This window comes from Phacochoerus africanus, chromosome 5 (genome assembly GCF_016906955.1).
Source record: "Phacochoerus africanus isolate WHEZ1 chromosome 5, ROS_Pafr_v1, whole genome shotgun sequence".
Classification (NCBI taxonomy): Eukaryota; Metazoa; Chordata; class Mammalia; order Artiodactyla; family Suidae; genus Phacochoerus; species Phacochoerus africanus.
Window position 1 is genome coordinate 60,047,358 of NC_062548.1, and position 21,046 is coordinate 60,068,403.

Consider the following 21,046-nt stretch of genomic DNA (forward strand, 5'->3'; position numbering starts at 1 on the left):
CATTTAAATAAAATTTACCTATAGTTTGTATATTAAACTAGACAAATATATATATATGAACACATATGTATAAGTTTATATACATATACTATGATATTAAATTTTGACTTTTTTTTTTTTTTTTTGGCCATGCCTGCAGCATGCAGGAGTTCCTGGGCCAGGGATTGGACCCACAATGCTGCAGTGACCCAAGCCACAGCAATGACAATGCAGGGTCCTTAACCTGCTGAGCCACCAGAGAACTCCAAATCTAGTCTTTAATACTGAGATTAATGGTATGCTGAATATGAACACTAAATGCAAAATGGTTAAAAAAAAGAGAGAAACCTAAAATGATGTTGCTTTGGTGATCATCTTTTTCTTTTCTTTTTTTCCGTGGGTACGAAATCAGTAAATATCAATGAGCACAGATATTCTAAAAATTGATGGCTAGTTTGTTGAGCATATACCCAACTGTGTACATATTTCCTTTTTTATTACTCAATGAATTTATTACATTTAGAGTTGTACAATGATCATCACAATCCAATTTTATAGGATTTCTATCCCACAACCCCGGTACATCCCCCCACCCCTCAAACTGTCTCCTTTGCAAACCATAAGTAACAATGAAAGATCAGAAAGAGAAATTAGGGAAGCAATCCCATTTACCATTACATCCAAAAGAATAAAATACCTAGGAGTAAACCTACCTAAAGAGACAAAAGACCTGTACTCTGAAAACTCTAAGACACTGATGAAAGAAATCAAAGATGACACAAATAGATGGAAAGGCATACCATGCTCTTGGAGTGGAAAAGTCAATATTATCAAAATGACTATACTACCCAAGGCAATCTACAGATCAATGCAATCCCTTTCAAATTACCAAGGATATTTTTCACAGAACTCGAACAAAATATTTTAAATTTTGTTTGGAAGCACAAAAGACACAGAATATCCAAAGACATCCTGAAAAAGAAAAATGGAGCTGGAGGAATCAGACTCCCTGACTTCAGATGATACTACAAAGCAACAGTCATCAAAACCGTATGGTACTGGTGATCATCTTTTTGGAAGGCTGTTATTTGGCTGAAGATTTGTCCACCTGCCTTACTTCAGCCTCTATTTCTCCAGTAGAAGTTCATCAAATTAAACAAAACTGTATCTTGTATTTGTCAAACACTCCATTGTTTTCTGTGATTCACATTCACACCTCCTAACAATACTCTAATGCCCATCCATTTATAGATGTGGAAACTAGGACTGGGAGCATAAGCAAAGGACTTCAGGTCACAGGACTCAGAGGCAGTACAGGTGGAATAAAGACTGGAAGCTCCTGACCACTGGCCCACGTTCCTCCACACATCAGTTCTGAGGCCAGGGCACACAAGCCTCTCTGATACACATGGGAAATTAGAATGAAACTGCTGAGCTGAAGTGTGTCTGGAAAACAATGGAGGCATGTGCACACCACAGATTTCCAGACAGAGAAAACCTGGAGAAATAGACATAGAAATTCCCTCAGCAACCCACACATTACAGGAAGGACCCGTGGACAGAAGGTCTTCCCTGAAAAGAACTGATGAGTTTCTCACTGGTAAAAGGGAGCCCTTTTCTGCATAGGCTTCCTGGTGATTTCAGAGTGCAAACCTGGCCTGTGCATCTCTCATAAGCACTTCAAGGCTGGACAGGCAGAGATACACTCATGATTCCCAGGCCCCCACGTGCATGATCTCAACCACACCTGGATGAGCTGGATGATCTTGTTCTTCACCAGGTCCAGTTTCCCCTTCATGGAGTGAGAGGTGTCGATGAGAATGTAGACACAATCACTATGCACTTTTCCAAAGAGGACTTGGCTCCCATCCTGTAGCCATTTAATCCTAGGCAGGAAATAGTTGAAAGTTAATGATTAGAGTCTATGGCAATGAGAGCATCTCCCTAAGAACTTAATGATACATCCACAGAGGAAAATCAATGGCACAGAAAAAATAAGTCCAATATTAAGTTCCAAAGCCAAAAGCCCACTACTTCCAGTTCTCTGATATCTTGAGGCCTTCGGCTATGACTTCACACCATTTATTTTTCTAACCCTGCTGACTACAGCCAAGATAGTAATGTCAGCACATTCCTGCAGCTTCCATGAAGCATATGGATAGAGTCAAGCAACCCCAAATTCCAATAATAACCAAGTGCAAGGTGCTTATGTAAGCAAGATTGCTTCTGTGGTCCAGGCTCAGGATCCCATCAAAGGATGTAAATTAATTCATGGCTGCAGGCAAAGCCTAAGGAAGAGGGTGTAGAGGACAAAAAAAACAAGAACAAAACAAAACAAAACAAAAAAACACCTTGAAACAGAGTTCAGAGTTCAACAAAGCCCAGGAAACTGGACTTTATAGTGTAATATACTGAGAAGGAGATCACTGCATAGAAGGAGAGAAAAATAGTTAGGGAGGGCAGAGAGAGAGAGAAAGGGAGAGGAGATGTCCTCCAGAGGTCTGCCCTGGAAATTTTGGCTTAGTAATGATCAGGGCATGCCTGTGAAGGAACTAATGAAGCCAGAAATGAATCACTGAAAAGGAATAGATGGACCAAGCCCTCAGAGTTTATACAGAGCTGAGAATGCTTCATCTTCCAACCAGCCAGAGTGGAACAGCCTCCACAATGCATGTGGCATCAAGCAGAGTCCTCACTAGGGTATTGTCTTAATCACAGGACCAAAATAGCCCTGGACTAAAGGCTTCCCTGCACCTGTGCTAATGTAACATAAAAGCAAGTCCCAGAGCGATCAAAGTGATGCCAAGTAACTCAACTGCATCACAAGTCACACGTAAAAAATACAACCAAATCTGCACCCAACAACGTAAAATTCAAAATGTCTGGAATCCAGTGGAAAATTACTAGGCACACAGTGAAGCAGGAATAAATGATCCATAACCAGAAGAAATAGATCAACAGAAACGGACCTCAAAATGACAAAGATGATAGAATTAGCAGAAAAGAATGTTATGTAGATATTATAAACATAATCCATATGTTCAAGAAGATAAAGTAAGAGCAGAATGGCAAGAGAAATGGAAGAAAATTTTTTTTAAAAAAGCCCCCGAGGAAACTTCTAGAGATACACAATAACTGCATACTATTGACAGTAAAGTACACAGCAGCAGAAGAAAAGATCAGGGAACTTTAAGAAAGACATAGAAATAGTAAAAATTTCAGAATAAAACACAGAGAGAAAAAGGCTAAAAAATATAATAGAAAATAAGCAACCCATGGAACAATATCAAGGAGTCTAACATGTAATTAGAGACTAAGGAGAGGGAAAGTGGGACAGAAAAATATTTGAAGACATAGTGTTTCCAATTTTGAGACAATACAATATATCTACGGACATGAGAAATTCAAAGAAACAAAACAGAAGAAAAAAGAAAAACCAAGGCACATCATAATATAATAAAATTTAGTGGTATAGAAAATAATCTTTTTTTTTTTTTTTGTATTTTTAGGGCTGCACCAGCAGCATACAGAGATTCCCAGGCTAGGGGTCTAAAAGGAGCTGCAGCTGCCAGCCTACACCACAGCCACAGCAACATCAGATCCAAGCTGCATCTGCGACATACATCACAGCTCACAGCAATGCCAGATCCTTAACTGGCTGATTGGGGCCAGGGATAGAACCCGCATCCTCATAGATACTAGCGGGGTTTGTTAACTGCTGAGCCATGACAGGAACTCCTGGAAGAGTTTTTATCATTATTATTATTATTATTTACATGAAGTGATATAACATTATTTGAAGGTAGACTATGATAAATTTGAGATATATATTATAAATGCTAACACAGTCAAAACAGAGGTAGAGTTAATAAGCCGATAGTGGAGATAAAAAGGAATCATAAAAAATATTCAAACAAAACAAACCAGAAAAAGAGTAGAAAGGGAATAAAGAACAGGTGAGACAAATAGAAAACAAATAGCAAGATCTTAGGTTTAAATCCAACCAAATCAATAATCATATTAAATGATCTTAACATTCCAACAAAAAGGCAGAGATTGTCAGATTGGATTAAAAATAATACCCTTATATATTCTGTCTACAAGAAGCCTATTTTAATATAAGAAATAGGTAAAAGTAAAAGGATAAAAAAAAGACAAATCATGCAGAAAACAATCAGAAGAAAGCTGGTATTTAATACCTACACTGATATTAGACAAAGCAGATTTCATAACAAAGAATATTATCAAAGATAAAAAGGGATATTTCATAATAATAAGGGAGTTGATTCATAAAGAGGACATAACAATCCTAAATGTACATGTAACTACTAATCAAGTTTCAAAATGCCTGAAGGAAAAAAAATGATGGAACTGAAGGGGAAACTGGACAAATCCACAACTACAGTTGGTGAATTCAACACTTCTCTCAATGATTTAAGGAACAATTAAACAGAAAGTCAGTAATAATATGGAAGACTCATAGAATACTATCAACTGACTTGAGCTGAGATATTTACAGTACACTGCTCTCAACAAAGTGGTTTTTCTCCTTCATATTCTGGGCCAAAAAAAAAATCTGAATAAATTTTGTTTTGGTTTTTTTTGTTTCTTTTTGGGGTGTTTTGCTTTTTTAGGCTGTACCTGTAGTATACAGAGGTTCCCAGGCTAAAATCGAATCGGAGCTGTAGCTGCTGGCTTATGCCACAGCCACAGCAATGCTGGGTCCAAACTGCATCTTTGACCTATACCACAGCTCAAGGCAATGCCAGATCCTTAACCTACCAAGCAAGGCAATGGATTGAACCTGCATCCTCATGGATGCTAGTCAGGTTCATTTCTGCTGAGCCACGATGGGAACTCTCTCAAAAAATTTATAAGAATAAAAATTATACAGTATTTCTCTGCCCACAGTGAAATTAAGAGCTGTCAGGAAAATCCACAGATACAAAATTTACATATAAGAACACAACACATATCTAAATAACCCCTTGGACAAAGAAGAAATCAAAGAGGAATAAGAAAATATTCTGAGGTGAATGAAATAATATACAATGTATCAAAACTTGTGAGAGACAGCTAGAGCAGTACTCAGAGGAAAATTTTTTATAAAATTAAATGCTTATATTAGACAGAAAGGTCAAAATCAGAGATCTGGCATCTATCTTAAAAATCTCAAACCCAAAATAAAGAGAAAGAAGGAAATAATAAAGCTAAGAGTAGAAATCAATGGCACAAAAAGGAAATTATCCTATACAGAAAAAACCCAATGAAACCAAAAGCCAGTTCCTTAAGAAGACTGATAGGGTGGATAACCTCTAGTCAGACTTATTAAAGACAGAGATGAGTCATACTTGATAGAAAATAAAGACGACACAGATGAACAATATCACCCCTATGTGCATTTAAAGAAATTAAATGCAGAGTTTAAGAAAAAAAACAAAAACAAAAAAACAAAAAAACTTCCCATCAAGAAAAGCTCCAGGCCCGGATGGCTTCAAAGTTGAATTCTCTGAACATGTAAAGGGGAAATGTTACAAATTTTCCATGAAGTCTTCTAGAAAGTACAAGAAGAGAGAAAACTTCCCAACAACCCATTCTAGCTGTTTGGAGGAGAGGGACAAACAGACCCAGGAGCCCCCAGGTCTTCCAAGCAGCATCTCTTTCCCCAGATATGAACCCAAATTACTCTTCCCATGGAGTCAACCCGAAAACCATCAGGACGGAAGACTACAGACACTAGGATTACTTCTTCTGAGTAACCCATCACCAGCTGGGTTTTGAGAAACTGGGGCTCTGTGGAGTACATATGGGGCAGACAGGTGTCTGCAGCTTTTGGCTTTATAACAGAAAATATGAAAGAAGGGAAGAAGCTCTGGTTGCACATGACTACTGCAGGCTGGGTGGTAGCCTAAACATCAGATTTAGTATCTCATCTAATCCACAGAACATACTTGTAAATGGCATTATTATTTTTACTTTATAAATGAGAAAGCTGATGCACAAAAATGCAGGGTCATAGCAAATAAGAAGAGTGGGATTAGAATCCAGCTCTATCTGACCTTAGAACCCTTACACCTAAATGGATGTGGTTTTCATAGTCTAGAGCTGTTGCCTGGCCTTGGAGTGGGGGTGTGGGTGAAAGCCTTAAGGTAGGTCACCCCATGGGGCTGATGTTGAGATCAAAGCACTAGACTTTTACAAGCATTACCAGATTTTAAGAACCAACAGTGTTGAGAGGAATCACATGAAGTTACTTTTAGCTGATTTCTAAAATTATCTATTATTCCATTGTACTCAAATTTTTCATAGCATTGTAAGAGCTGCCTGGAAATGTAATATTCAAGAGTCTAGAGGACAGGTGTAATACAGTCTGCTATACACATGAGGCCCATAAAAACATGCAAGACATAAGCAGAAGTGTTCTTTTGCCTCCAACAGTGATGTACCATCAACACGATAACTACATCTTTGCTGTTTTTCAAAGTCTGCAATGGCATCAAAGTGGCCTGGAATATGCATCCAAACATCCCCTTTTATTATTAACAATTAGGCAACCAGCAAACCGTCAGATGGCAATCCTGATGTAACAATGCCTAAAGGCCATTTCTTTTGGTTGAGCTGTATCAAGATGTCAACCAGATTTGAATTTTGAGAGAGACGGGACACTTGCACCCTCATGCAAATACACCAACCTCCTTTGGATCTGAGCCAGGACTGCATGAACTCTCTCACTGTACCACGTATACTTCTCCTTGGTAATGCAGACATGGACCAAGCTCCCATCCTTCCAGGGGGCATGGACAAATCTGCTGCAGTATTTCGCATGGACTGTCTTCTTGTTGGTCTCCTAAGGAAAAGACAAAGGACAGAAGCCACTCAGAAACCATTCAAAGAAGAAAAGCCCCCAGATGGCACCTCCACTTTTGCCTAATTTATTCAGCTCCCGGTCTCGCTGCCATCATAAAACCATGCAACAGTTGGTTTAACCAAACATACACCAGGGCCTGCTCCATGTGGAGCCCTGTGCTTGATGTCATGAATGACGGTCAAAAAGACAGGTGCAGTTCACTTGTGCCCCAGAGAAGCTAATGTTTCCAGCAGAGAGACAACTATTTGCATACACAGACACACATGCACAAACACAAAGAAAGTAGCAATGCAGAGCACTAGACACCCAGTGCCTGGGCCTGGGTTGAGACAGTAACGACTAGGCAAGTTCTGGCAAAGAAGAAAGAGTTCCTAGTGGACTAGAGAGTCCGAGAGATCTACATGAGGTGGAATTTGAGACATCTGCAACAGCCTTCCATCGTTACTCCCAGCCCCAAATGAAGAAAAGCAGCAGAGAACCCCATTCCACATATAGCACCCTCTCCTGGACATAAAGAACTAGCCCAAGGACAAAGTCTTCCCACAAAGAGCTTTGCTAAGGTCTGTCTTTATCACTCATCCAACCAGTTTATAAATGCATCAAGCACACCACTCTTCCAGCACCAGGAACACAATCCAAAATTCCCACCTTCATAGAGCTCACAGGACAGGAAAGGAGCCAGATGATAAACCAATAATTACCTAGCAGGTCAGATGATGACAAGTGCTATGGGGACAAATAAGACAAGGAAGGAGAACAGAGAATGCCGAGGGAGAGGGGGCAAGTTAAAACCTAGAAGGGAAAGCCTCAAAGAGAAGGTGAAATACATGCAGAGCTGAAGGAAGAAGGAGTGCAGCCATTCAGGGGAGTGGGAGGAGTCTAAGGACACAGCCAGTGCAAAAGCCCTGAGGTAAGCATTTGCCTGTGATGTCTGTAGACTTTTGGAAAGGCAGTGTAGCCGAATCTCAGTGAGGGAGGGAAAGAGCAAGATACAGCTAGAGAAAGAGGAGGAGAAGGACAGGGAAGCAGATACTCTAAAGCCTGCTCACTGATGGAAATGACTCTGTCTTGTCCTCTGAGTGAGCAAAGGAACCATCCAAGGGCCTTAACATAAGAAGTGACACCATGTGTTTAAATTAGGTACACTTGGCATTTAACAGTATATTAGTTTTAGGTGTTCAATGTAATGATTTGATATATGGAGATACAGAGAAATGATCACCCCAATAAGTTTGGCTGACATCCATCACCACACAGGTGCAATTTTTGTCCTGTGATGAGAATTTTTAAGAGGTATTCTCTTAGAGAAATAACATCATTTACAGTTTTAAGTCTTATAATTCAAAAGTTTCTAAAACTTCATCATTTTAAAGGATAGCTGTGGATGCTCCATTGAGAACAGTCTGGAGATAGTTAAGGGCAGAGTCAGGAGGTCAGTTAGGTGGCTTGGACCGGGGTAGGAGCAGAAATGCTGAGAAGTGGCCCATTTTGAATTACAGATATATTATGAAGATAGAACTGGCAGGATTTAATGATAAGTCAGATGTGAGTATGAGGTAAAAGAGAGGAGTCAGGAATGACTCAGGTTTTCAGGCCAGAGTACTAAAAAAGTACAGCAGCAATGAATTGATAGGAGGAAGATCGCAGGAGAGCAGCCTTGAAGGAAAGATGAGGATTTAATGCCTGGTGTGTCAGGTTCAATATGCCTAATAGACACATCCCAGCAACATGGCAGGGAGTCAGTCAGGTGAAGGTCCATGAAGGATTTGGGGCTGGAGACTTTTTTTTGTCTTTTGTCTTTTTAGGGCCACAGTTGCGGCACATGAAGGTTCCTACGCTAGGGATCTAATCGGAGCTACAGCTGCAGCTGCCAGCCTATACCAGAGCCACAGCAACATGGGATCCGATCCATGTCTGTGACCTACACCACAGCTCACAGCAACGCTGGATCCTTAACCCACTGAGCAAGGCCAGGGATTGAACCCGCAACCTCATGGTTCCTAGTCAGGTTTGTTAACCACTGAGCCACAACAGGAACTCCTGGGGCTGGAGACTTAAACCTGGAAGTCAACAGGATGCACATGACTTATTAAAAGCCCTGGGGCTGGACGAGATCACCCAGAGCATGAGAGCAAAGACAGAATAGGTCCAAGGACTGTGCCAGGAGACCCTTCAGCAGGCAGAGGTCAGCAACATGGAAAAAAGGTAACAAAGACTGAGGAAGATTGGCCCGTGAAGTAGGAGGGAAAACAGAACAGTGTATTCTCTGCAAGCAAAAGAATTTTATGGTGTAACCGACCAGAGCAAATGATAATAGGTCAAATGAGAAAGTGCCTGAGAGGGAGATCCCGTCGTGGCTCAGCGGTTAACAAATCCGACTAGGAACCATGAGGTTGCGGGTTCGATCCCTGGCCTTGCTCAGTGGGTTAAGGATCTGGCATTGCCGTGAGCTGTGGTGTAGGTTGCAGACACAGCTTGGATCCCGTGTTGCTGTGGCTCTGGTGTAGGCTGGTGGCTACGGCTCCGATTCGACCCCCTAGCCTGGAAACCTCTATGTGCCGAGGGAGCAGCCCAAGAAATGGCAAAAAAGACACACACACACACACACACAAAGAAAAAGTGCCTGAGAACTGACCTCTGATTTAGCAGTTCAGGGGTCCCTGGAAAGAGTGGATTTTCATGGAGAGGGACCTTTGCCTGACTCTGATTCAAGACAGCACGGGAGAACTATGGAATTGGAGAAACAGAATGTATGAAACTATTGAGGCACTGTGTTCCAAAGAGGAGCAAAAGAATGAGGCAAATGGGCCAGAGCCAGAGAGAAAGATGGGGGCCGAAAAACTATTTTTAAGATAGGAGACATAACGCCGTGTTTTTATGCTGATGGGAATGATCTAGAAAAGAAGGCAATATTGATAACACAGACTAGAAAGGGGAGATGGATGAACTCAAGGTTAGAGACCAGTGCACACGTGGCAGGGCTGACCTTGGACAGAGGTGAGGACCACTCAGCCATCTAGAAGAAACAAGGGTAGGGCATACAGGCACAGATGCTGGGGTCTTTGTAACATGGAGGCAAATGTTCGTGGATGTTAACTTCCATGTTCAATGAACTGCGAAGCGTGTGTGGAGGAGGAGGTGCTGGAAGTCTGCAGAGAAAGAAGGCAGACATCCTGGAGGGCAAGAGTGAGCAGACTGCAAAGCAGCGTAGGATTCCAGGCAGCACAAAAGAACCTCCCGAAATTAAATGTCATGAATTTATTTATTTTTAAAATTTATTTATTTATTTATTTATTTTTGTCTTTTTGCTATTTCTTAAGCTGATCCCACAGCATATGGAGATTCCCAGGCTAGGGGTCTAATCAGAGCCGTAGCCACCGGCCTACGCCAGAGCCACAGCAACGTGTGATCCGAGCCGCGTCTGCAACCTACACCACAGCAACGCCGGATCATTAACCCACTGAGCAAGGGCAGGGACCGAACCCGCAACCTCATGGTTCCTAGTCGGATTCATTAACCACTGCGCCATGACGGGAACTCCAAAATGTCATGAATTTAAAATGAAACCAGGTGGCTGTGTGTTTCTCCCCTTTCCATCATTAGAGTCAACTGCGTGGATACATGGCAGAAGGTTGGATCGAACCAACGCTGGGGTTCCTCCAGATGAGTGCAATAACGCGAGGGCAAGGGAAACAGTTGAGGGTATGAGAGGGACAAAAAGGACAGAGAGAAAGTCGTAGAAACAATAACCTGTTTCAGTGGGACTGAGAGGCTGGAATTAGGGTAGTAGAGGAAATGACCTTTAACAAGTGGCCAGCGAGTGGAGCCTTAGGACTTGATTATGTGGGTTATGATTACACAGTGACTCATGTGACAGACAAGTGCAGGAGAAAGTCATTGAACAGGGTTCAGAGAAACAAAAGGTCAGGGCACGGGAAAGGTCTTCCACACAGAGCTGACATCACTAACTATGGAAACAGTTGCAGCCAGTGACAGCAAGCCATAAGCTATAATCCACAGGGACTGATGGTGGCCTGGGGCTCAGTAAAGATCAACCGCAGAAGGTACAGTGGGTGGTGCATTCTGATGATGGGGAAGAGGGAGGGAGAATGATCAAGAAACAGCAAAGAGGAGCAAGGAGGTGGCCACCACCTCTGAGCACACAGGCCCACGGAGATGAGAAAGAAATCAGGGTCCTTGAATGAGGCAGCAGACAAGCAGGTGAAGGGAACGTTTCAGAGCACATAGGGCTAAGAGGGCCCGTGATGACTTCTACGTTCAGAGGGCACGGTGGAGGGAATTTACAAGTTGGGGAGGAATAGAGGGGGCTCAGAGAAGGGATGCCAGAACCACGCAGGGAAGAAGAGTCAGGGGTCCAGGGGTGACTGACGTAAGCAGGGTGGAAGGGCATGATGGGATCAGTCCTAGTGTTCCCAAGGCTGGAGTAAGGGGAGAATCATGTCCCTACCACAGTGCAAAGATGAAAGGGGAAACATCCTCTCTCCTACTCTCACCACGTTCTCCCTACTCCAAATGCCATTTCCCAACTGTGCCTGGTGCATTTCCAGATGGACACACACCAGACCGTAAGTTACACAAATTCAGGTGTCCAGCAGCAGAGTGTCCAAATGGGAAAAGCACACCCTTGAGAGCCCAGCAGATCTGAATCCAATCCCTGCCTCCTCCACTTGCCACAAGATCTCAGGTGAGTCATCTAACCTCTCAGAGGCCCTGGGACTTCTTTTTCTCACATGCGATATGAGAGCACAAGATAAACCTTGTATGTAAATCATATAGGCAGTCCATAAATGCTCCTTTCTGGCACACAATGTTTGTAACAAAGAAGACAAGGAAGGTAACATCTAGTGGGCATCTTCTAAGTGCCAGGCATGGTGCTCAGACATACAATTTTCAAATTTAGACCTGACACCACCCATTTTACAGATGTGCAGGGCAAGACTCAAACAGGTTCAATGACTTGCTCAACAGCTCCTATTTAGTGACTGGTCAAAGTAGCGTTTACACTCAGATCTTCTCATTCAAATCCAGTGCACTTTCCAACATATGACACTGCCTGGTACATAGTGAAGGCTCAGTAAATATTTTGTTAGAGGATAAATGAACATCAGGGCTGGCTTTGACTCAAGCAGCATAAGCAGCCATGAATGCAGTGTGACTTCAGGAGTGTCCCAAAATATCAGGTTACTAGACTTTGCCTGAAATTCCCTAAGAGAAATGTATTTTTGTCTCTCCCCTCACCCATGCATCCATCTTAGAAATGCCACATAGCAAGGCCTTTTCAGTCATTTATTTCTCAATGTCAATGAATTTCCTGGATCCATATCTACAAACCAGTTTTTAGAGTTAAAAGTTTAGGGGGTCTTTTTCAGTGGGAGTCTGGGGAAACCTTAAATAATCAACCTATTTCACAGCCTCGGTTTGTCTCTACTATATACACAGGTATAAATCCAGTTTCAGATGCATAGCCCCAGATACAAAAAATAAAATTGTCCCTTTTTCATCATTATTGGTGAAAGAAGATAGCTATATGGCACACTTCTCAACTTTTACGATATTATTGTTAGTGTCAGAAATTTGAGGTTAAAAATCCCCATTTATAATACCAAATTCTTCAAACTATCCCCATAAAATGTCATTTAAGATTGTCAAGAAAGAAAAGGAAAAAATCAGTATTCAGAGAAGACCACACTGTCGGGAGCATGCAGTAAGCTATGTTCAAATGGACAAGAATTAATATTTTTAAATATCCAGGGCCTGATGTATTTTAAAAATGCAAATTTAATTATGTACAATTTCCTGAACTAATAACATTACTGAATAATATCTACAAAATCAGAAAACAGAGCTGGGGGAGGAAACCCACAAATGAGATTTCTCTGCAATGCAGCAATTACTCTGGATCCCAGTATGTAAGCCAGGAAACAAGCCTTGCGTCAATTCTGCCTTTTTTTCTAATTGGATTGTGATATTTTCCTCCTTGCAGTTCACTGTAAACACATAGGAGTAAAAGGGCAAAAACACAAACAACATCACGTGGCTAACGTGGCCCCGAAGAATACAGCCCTTCCTCTGGAAGCCAGCGGCCATCAACCTATGGGAGTGTCAAAGAGACTGGGGTTTCACCTCTGCAGGACTGAGACACACTAAAGTGATGATGTTGACGTTTGGTCACAGCCATAGAGAATACGTAAAGGGACGCTGCATTTGGGGAGGACCTTGATTTTCTGACAGTAATCTGCTGAGCTGCCATGACCGGCATGTCTGCTCTGTGGCTTGCATTTCAGCTATCACTCCAGTATGTACCTGGGCCTTCGCTTCCTACTAAAAGAGATTTCTTTCAGTTTTACAAATTTAGAATAGTCATTTTATCCTGATTTTCTCTTTCATATGGAGATACCTTTTAGTCTTTTCATAATTCTAAACTTTGGACAGACTTCTGGATCCTGTTCCACAGGCCAGTGTTTCTCAAAGTGTGGCCCCTGGACCAGAAACTTTGGGATCACCTGGGGGTTGTTATAAATGCAGATTCTTGGGCCTAGCCTAAAACCCAGTGACTCATGCACATCAAAGGTTAGGAGCCACGACGACAGATCATTATCCTTCCATTGAGAGCCAGGGTCAAGCACTTTCAGAAGCTACATTCCTTTCAGGCCCATGGTCACAACGCAACCACAGCTTTCAAAAAAGTTTATAATACAGACCATTCCTGTGCTCAAACCCCTTAGAGAATCTGATTTCACATTTCCTGGGAATCCACTAAAGGCTGGCTGGTAGTCACTAGAATAACACAGCTTTAAGATAGTGACAACCCAAGAGGACCATATAAATGACTGCTTTGGGGGCATAATCACCAACAGTTTCTCTCTTCCAGGCAATACAGGGGAACAAAGGGCTTTTCTTTTGAAACAATGTTGAACAATTCTGAGACTCAAAATGCCTGCATCTCTAAAGGCACAGCTCCTGGCTTAGGTATAATTATTGTTCAATTCACTTATATCTAGAAACCATCTCATACTTGATCTCCACTTCTACAACTATCATTTACAGAAATGTATGCAGGAAACAGAGGGGCATCCTTCTTCATAGGCAGCATCCATGCTGCCTTTTGACCTTGGACTTTCTCTGTTCCAACCTTGGTCCTTGATGCCCCTCACCCCCAGGGCACCCAGGGAAGGTCACAGCCCCACTCAGGAGTTCACTTCACTTACCGCACTGGTCTGCACAGACTCGTTCTCTGGTTTGGCTTTTATATCAACAATTCCATCAGCATGGCGGAAGGAACAGTCCGCAATGACGTCATAAAATGACAGCTTCTGGGCTTTCAAACCATATTTCTGCAGCCACTTCTCAGAGTCCCAGGCATCCTCTGGATTTGACCCATTTGCTCCTAATGGTAATTTTGCAGTCACAGTTCATCAGCCATTCATATGACACAAGACTTTTATATATCATCCTCAACTTAATATTTTTCCCAAGCTGAAACATGTTCTTTTGTTAAATCACATTTGTTTTGGGGAGTCTGCTTTCCAAAGTAGGACTGGCAGAGAATTAGTTCACAAGACTGGAAGGCAAGAATATGTTACTTTTCTTTCCTTCTTTCTTTCTTTCTTTTTTTTTTTTTTTTTTTTTTAGGGATGCACCTGTGGAATATGGAAGTTCCCAGGCATTGCAGCTGTGGCTGCCAGTCACAGCCACAGCCACAGCAATGCTTGATCCTTTACCCACCGAACAAGGCCAAAGATCAAACCCATGTCCTCATGGATACTAGTTGGGTTCATTAACGCTAAGCCACAGTAGGAACTCCTGGTAACTGCTGCTTTTCATTTCACTCCCTCCACTACCTAAGTTGACTGGACCCTTGCATAAGGGGAGATGGCTGATGGACAAGGCAGTGTTTTAGGAGGCTCCAAGTTCAATTCCTGGCTCTGCTACTGAATAGCTTGTGAAAGTTGCTCAAACTTGGGTGAGTCACCCCACTTAACCTCTCCGAGCTTTGGCAGAATTCTTCACCTGCAGATAGCATCTGTGTGGCCTTCTTAAGTGTGCTGAACTGATTCAATACATAAAGTCACATGAAAGTGCACTGTACCGAGGGAGGGGGAGGAGAAGCAGGGGCTCAGATCCTGCATTGAGGCGGAAGTCAGGCAACAGAAGAAAGCTGGCAGGCTGCCTCCTGGGGGCACCCCTCTTAAGCTGGTAAACTGATCCTGACTCACAGTCTGGCTCTCAATCCCGCAGGCTCAGGAAACTGGTCAGGCACCTGGAGATGCATCTATGACTCACCCGAGGTTCACAGGATCAAGTAGAGCAAGAAAGCTAATTGCCCTAATATCCCTAGCCTTAGGCCCATTCCCTTGGTGTTTTCCAAAGGCTATCTATTTAAGTGGAAGGAGGTATTGTGTCACCTGAGCAGAATACCCTAGAGCCAGCTTATCTTACAAACATCAAAGTATTCACCTAGGTGGTTCAATACCCCTTTGGCCACCTAAGCGAGAGGGTGGTAAGGGGGTGGGCACAGAGGAAGCATGGGTTTCTCAAGCTGGCCCATAAGAGCAGGCTGTGCACCTTTCCTCCTGACTCCACACATGGTAGCATGTGACAAGGTGAACTTGACCACGCCAGGAGCATTTACAAAATTGGAAAATCAGAGGATGCTATAAATGAGGGCTTTCTTATTCCAGAGAAAGGTTGATGATGTTTGTCTGCACACCTCTGGAGGGAAGGTGAAAGAGCCTGAGCTTTTAGCCCTGGTGGGATCAGCAGAGCCTTGGGAGGACAGGGAGGAGGTGCCGGGCAGAGAGGTGGTTTTTAAAACAGGTACCACCACACAATAGGCCCACTCGCCCTACAGTTTCTTTTCACTTGATCAGTGGTTCTCAACCCCACATATGGAATCCTCTGAAGCCTGGCCCCGTGCTTTCAATTCTGTTTTAACTGATCTGGACACTGAGATTTTCCAAAGTTCATTATACTGGGCAGTCTAGCACTAGGATAAGATGAAAAGAGCTTTCTCAATTACAATGTGGTTATCCCACCTTTTATGCTTCTATCAGACATACTCAAGTCAAATTATACTTTTAATTAAAATGTAGCACTCTCACTATTGGGGAAACAAAAATATTACCTATGGTTACCCATTACTATATCTAAAGGGATATACCATTAGAATAATATGTGAAGAAATAGAACACTCGAGAGCCAATTATTTCTCAATAATATGTAAAGGATCCATCCATTAATGTTACCTATGAGCCATGTCCATCAATTTTAATAGAACAAATTTTAAATAACGCACTCTGGATCCTCCTGGAGCTGGAACTTCTCAAAGAAGCTTGATTTTGGCTTTTGAATTTTAAACCAGTCTGGCATCAAAAGCCCCTTTGGGCACCATCCCCAAAGCCAGCAGTTGGTTTCTATGTGATTCATAAAGTGTCTTGTCACCCTGAGCAGGGGGCTGAAATTAAAGGCTTCCCTTAGCTTCCCCTGCATGTTATCTTACATCCAAGGGAAAGAGCAAAAGGAGATTGGGGCCATTTTTGTCAGTGGGGTCACCTTCTTTGAAGCAACACTTTGGGTGACTATTTTTCCCCAATTATTGTTGATTATATTCTAAGTCTTTGTCTCTTCTTTACTCCTATTTTTTTTTCTTTTGACTGCACACACAACATGTGGAAGTTTCTTGGCCAGGAATTGAACCCAAGCCATAGCAGTGATTTAAGCCACAGCAGTGACAATGCCAGATCCTTAACCCACTGAACCACTCCTCTTTATTCTTACTTTATTTTCCTCCTTTCTTTATGACCAATAGTTGTAGTAGGAGCTAAACTTTGCATTCAATTGTTGCTATAGCAACACACACTATCACATGCTCTTGGGTCACTTTCTTTTAAAAAGACAGGAGCCCTTGATCAGTTATAAACTCAAGCTGATCATAAAAGAACTTCCTAAAAACAGAGCAAACCAATTCTAAGAAGGGATTTTAAAGAGCCAGAGACTAATTTTTGACTCCTAGTTTTACCCAAGATGAGGCAGAGCAGTCACCCTGAGGGCAGGATGCAGGCTCCCCATCGCCCTCTGAAAAGGAGTTGCGGGGAAGACCCCAAAACAACCTGAACTTCATAAAGGAAAAAAAGGGCAGCCGAGTGGGCAAAAACAAAGAGCCTATGTGAAAAGAATCTAAAAAATAATGGACATATGTATATGTACAATTGAATCCGTTTGCTACATACCTGAAACTAATATAGCATTAGAAATCAACTAGACTGATAAAATTGAAAACAGAAAAAAAGCCAAAGAGCCAAAGAGTGCCCCAAAGCTGAAGAAAGGAGAGACAGGGGAAATCTTTGCATGTGCAGTGCTAGTTATACCACCAGCACCTGAGCCTCGTTTTCCCTGGGAGGGGGTGGGGGAAAAGGAGGGAGTCATCTGTTCATTAGTGTCACCAATTATGGGGTCCTTCCCATTCCCAGCAGTCATCTTAATTAGAAGTGTTACATGAGTTCTCACCCATGGAGCCCGGGATAATACCTTCATTTATCACAGAGATGTGAGTTCACAGTGCACCCTGTCTCCTTCAGGTGACAGACTGCTACAGATTTTCTCTCATTTATGGGCAGGAGAATCACATGGCAGATCCATCCATGTCACAGGATTAACCTGCCTGGTCCCCAGTCCTAACTATCAACTTTTTTTTTTTTTTTTTTTTTTAGGGCCGCACCTGCGGCATATGGAGGTTCCCAGACTAGGGGTTGAATCCAAGCTATAGCTGCCAGCCTATGCCACAGCCACAGCAATGCTGGATCTGAGCCACATCTGCAACTTACACCACAGCTCATGGCAATGCCGGATCCTTAACCCATTGAGTGAGACCAGGGATTGAACCCGCATCCTCATGGATACTAGTCAGGTTCCTAACTTACTGATCCACAATGGGAACTCCCCTACTTATCAATCTTAGAACATGTTTTAATGAGTAAGGCCTTCCAGCCAAAGCTTTTGAAACATCACTGGTGTAGTCGGGGCAGCCGAGTGGGCAAAAACAAAGAGCCTATATTCGAAAAGAATCTAAAAAATAATGGATATATTAGACAAACTGGACATAGTCTCTCAGTGCCCACTCCTCCCCCAGAGGACCACAGCCAGGATTTCCCACCATAACTGCCCTCCCCATGGTGATGGTTCATCCTGTGTGTCAACTTGGCCAGACTACAATATCCAGATATTTGTCAAACATTATTCTAGATGTTTCTGTGAAGGTGTTTCTTTTTCTTTTCTTTCTTTTTAGGGCCACACCTGCTGCATATGGAAGTTCCCAGGCTAGGAGTTAAATTGGAATTGGAGCTGTAGCTGCTGGCCTAAGCCACAGTGACAGCAACACCAGATCCAAGCTGCATCTGCAATCTACACCACAGCTCACAGCAACGCCGGATCTCTGACCCACTGAGCGAGATCAGGGATTGAACCTGAATCCTCATGGATACTACTTGGATTCATCTCCTCTGAGCCACGATGGGAACTCCCTGTGATGATGTTTCTGAAGTGAAATTAACACTTAAATCAGTAGATTTTCAGCAAGCTTATATCCTCCAAATAGTGACTGGGTATCCTCTATTTGGTTGGAGGCTCATTAGAAAAAAGACTGACATCACTTAGAAAGAGGGAATTCTGCTTTTGGACCAAACTGCAATACCAGGTCTTCCCTGGGGCCCCAGCCTGCTGGCCTGCCCTGCAGATTTTGGACATACTAGCCGCCACAGTCATGTGAGCCAATTTCTTAAATTCCTCTCTACATGTACACACAAACACACACACACACACACACACATATACACATACACTTCCTACTGGTTCTGTGTCTCTGAAGAACCATGACTAATAGGCCCATTGCCTCCACTGAAAGCTATTTTTTTGGCATCTCATTTCTGCCTTGCTGGATCCATGTGCTTTCAAGGAAACCATCAGGTAATGAATACACAGCTCTTGATCTGGAACCTCTCTCAGACAGCATCCAGTTCAATGTTCCCACATTACGTTCCACAATATACTTCTACTGTAACAGTGACTAATACTCAGAGAAAGTGTTCCTTTCCCAAAAGTTTGGGGAGCTTGAAAATAAAGTTTCAACAGGTTCTTTACTGAAGGCCTTTTCTTAGGAATCGGCAGTGGGGCTCACCAAGAGCAGAGGCATAAACAGTATTTCCTGAGGTCATTTAGCCCAGACCCTTTCCACATACTACATTTTGCAGGGCTTTTGTTTAACAGATCACAGGCTTGGTACACACTGTGCAACGAACCCGTTATCACGGGTGTCATAAGACACTAAACCAACTCTTAGCTACCATGTGGGAAGTGGCAGAGGAAAAGAGCACTGTGAATTAATTGAAAAGGGAAGAGTTCAGAAGAAACTGGAAGTGGAAGGAAGGAAAGAAGGAAGGAAGGAAGGGAGGGAGGGAGAAGTGAGGAGGGAGGGACAGGTGAGGGAACGTGGCAACTGTCAGGAAAAAGATCTGGGCCCCCTTCTGGAGAGATGGGTGAGGTTTCAGACATGTGAGCCAGCGCAGCAGGCCCCAGCTGGTAGGACTTAAGGGTTCTCTGAAGGTGAGAGGATGAGGCCCACCTGGAGGCAGATGTTGACAGCCTCGGAGAAACAGCCTGTCTCCAGGCAGTTACACACTTGTTCGCTGCACTTGCTGACTGATATTTTCTGTTTGTCTACATTTGTGAAAGCACTCAGGGTGGAGCAGGTTTGCCTGGCACTGGGGCAGGGGGGCAAGACAGGTGGAGGAGGATGGAGAGACAGAATTACCACCAATATTCCGCACAACTGACCCACTAGGCAGATCGGGGTAAACACTCCCTGGACCATCCCGGGGGTTGAACACATGAGAGCAGAGGGACATGGAGATGCAGTGACATGCCTGAAGTCACATCTCCCATATGTGACCAAGTCCAAATGGGCAGCTATGGAGTCTGCCCTGAGTGGACAGTCAAATAAGCTCGGGACTGATGATTAGCATATGCAACTGTTACTCATGGGAGAATGGAAAAGAATCCTAATGAATTCTAGGCCTTTTCTCCCCTGGAACATCATGAATTGATTTTTTACTTCCTCCTTGTAATGCTTGCAAAAATCAAAGTATACTCTCTATTGAAAAGAAAAAAGTTGGTTTACCCAACTTGTTTACAAACCAGCAGAAAAATAATTCCAACCCTGAGTTCTCTCACTCCTATAATCCTCAGGGGGTGTAAGCAGGAAAAAAAGGAAATTAAATGAACGAAGAGACAAAAACAAAGTAGATGTAAAAATAAAGACCATAAAGCATGGATAATGGACAGGAGGTGGGGGAGAAGCTAATGCTTCTCAAAGGCATCATTCTGGAGTTCCCATTGTGGATTAGTGGGTTAAGAACCCAACATAATGTCTATGAGGATGTAGGTTCAATCCCTGGCCTCGCTCAGTGGGTTAAGATCCAGTATGCTGCAAGCTGTGGCATAGGTCACAGATGCAGCTCGGATCTGGCGTCGCTGTGGCTGTGGCCTGCTTAGGCCAGTAGCTGCAGCTCTAAGTTGACCCCTAGCCCAGGAACTTCCATATGCTGCAGGTGTGCAGCTGTTAAAACAAACAAACAAAACAAACAAACAAACAAAGACATCATTCTATGTTTCTCTTCTGTGATTCTGAAAGATGAAAGCTTTAAAAAATTACTTTTAAGGTAGGCTGTGGATGAGGCAGCTGCAGGAGGAATGGTGACTTTCTGATGACACTTGCAACCAGACACTGAGATAAGGAATGATGACACTGAGACGTCATCATAAGTGACGAACCTGTGTGAAGGCTACGTAGAACTGCCAGCAGAGGACAGAGTCCAAGAGAAGAATTTCAAAAGCCACATTTTCATATGTCTACAGCTAAAATGACATTTAAAATAACTGAAAATCAGTGAGGACCAGTGAAAAAGGCAAGACATACTACAGGCAACTTTCTTTAAAGATAACGTGACACAGCAAGAGACACACAGACCAATTCAAGAAGTTTGGTATAAAATGGAAAAATCAAGATTAAGGAATGATAAAAGGATTAATGGAGTTTGGGAACTTAAGGCTAAGAACCTGAAATTCATGTGGTAGTGAAAATGGGAACTTCTACTAGAGTGGGAATACTGGGATTAAAAAAAGACA

At 42.8% G+C, this 21,046-nt stretch overlaps 1 protein-coding gene across 1 annotated transcript in view; it reads right to left on the minus strand.

Annotated features, from left to right (window-relative positions):
- VWA3B (von Willebrand factor A domain containing 3B) overlaps positions 1-21,046 on the minus strand; it is a 222,067-nt gene that overhangs the window by 124,694 nt on the left and 76,327 nt on the right. Inside the window, 3 exon segments of the mRNA XM_047781500.1 lie at positions 1,727-1,865; positions 6,672-6,826; positions 14,077-14,255. Coding sequence (XP_047637456.1) covers positions 1,727-1,865; positions 6,672-6,826; positions 14,077-14,255 — 473 coding nt within the window.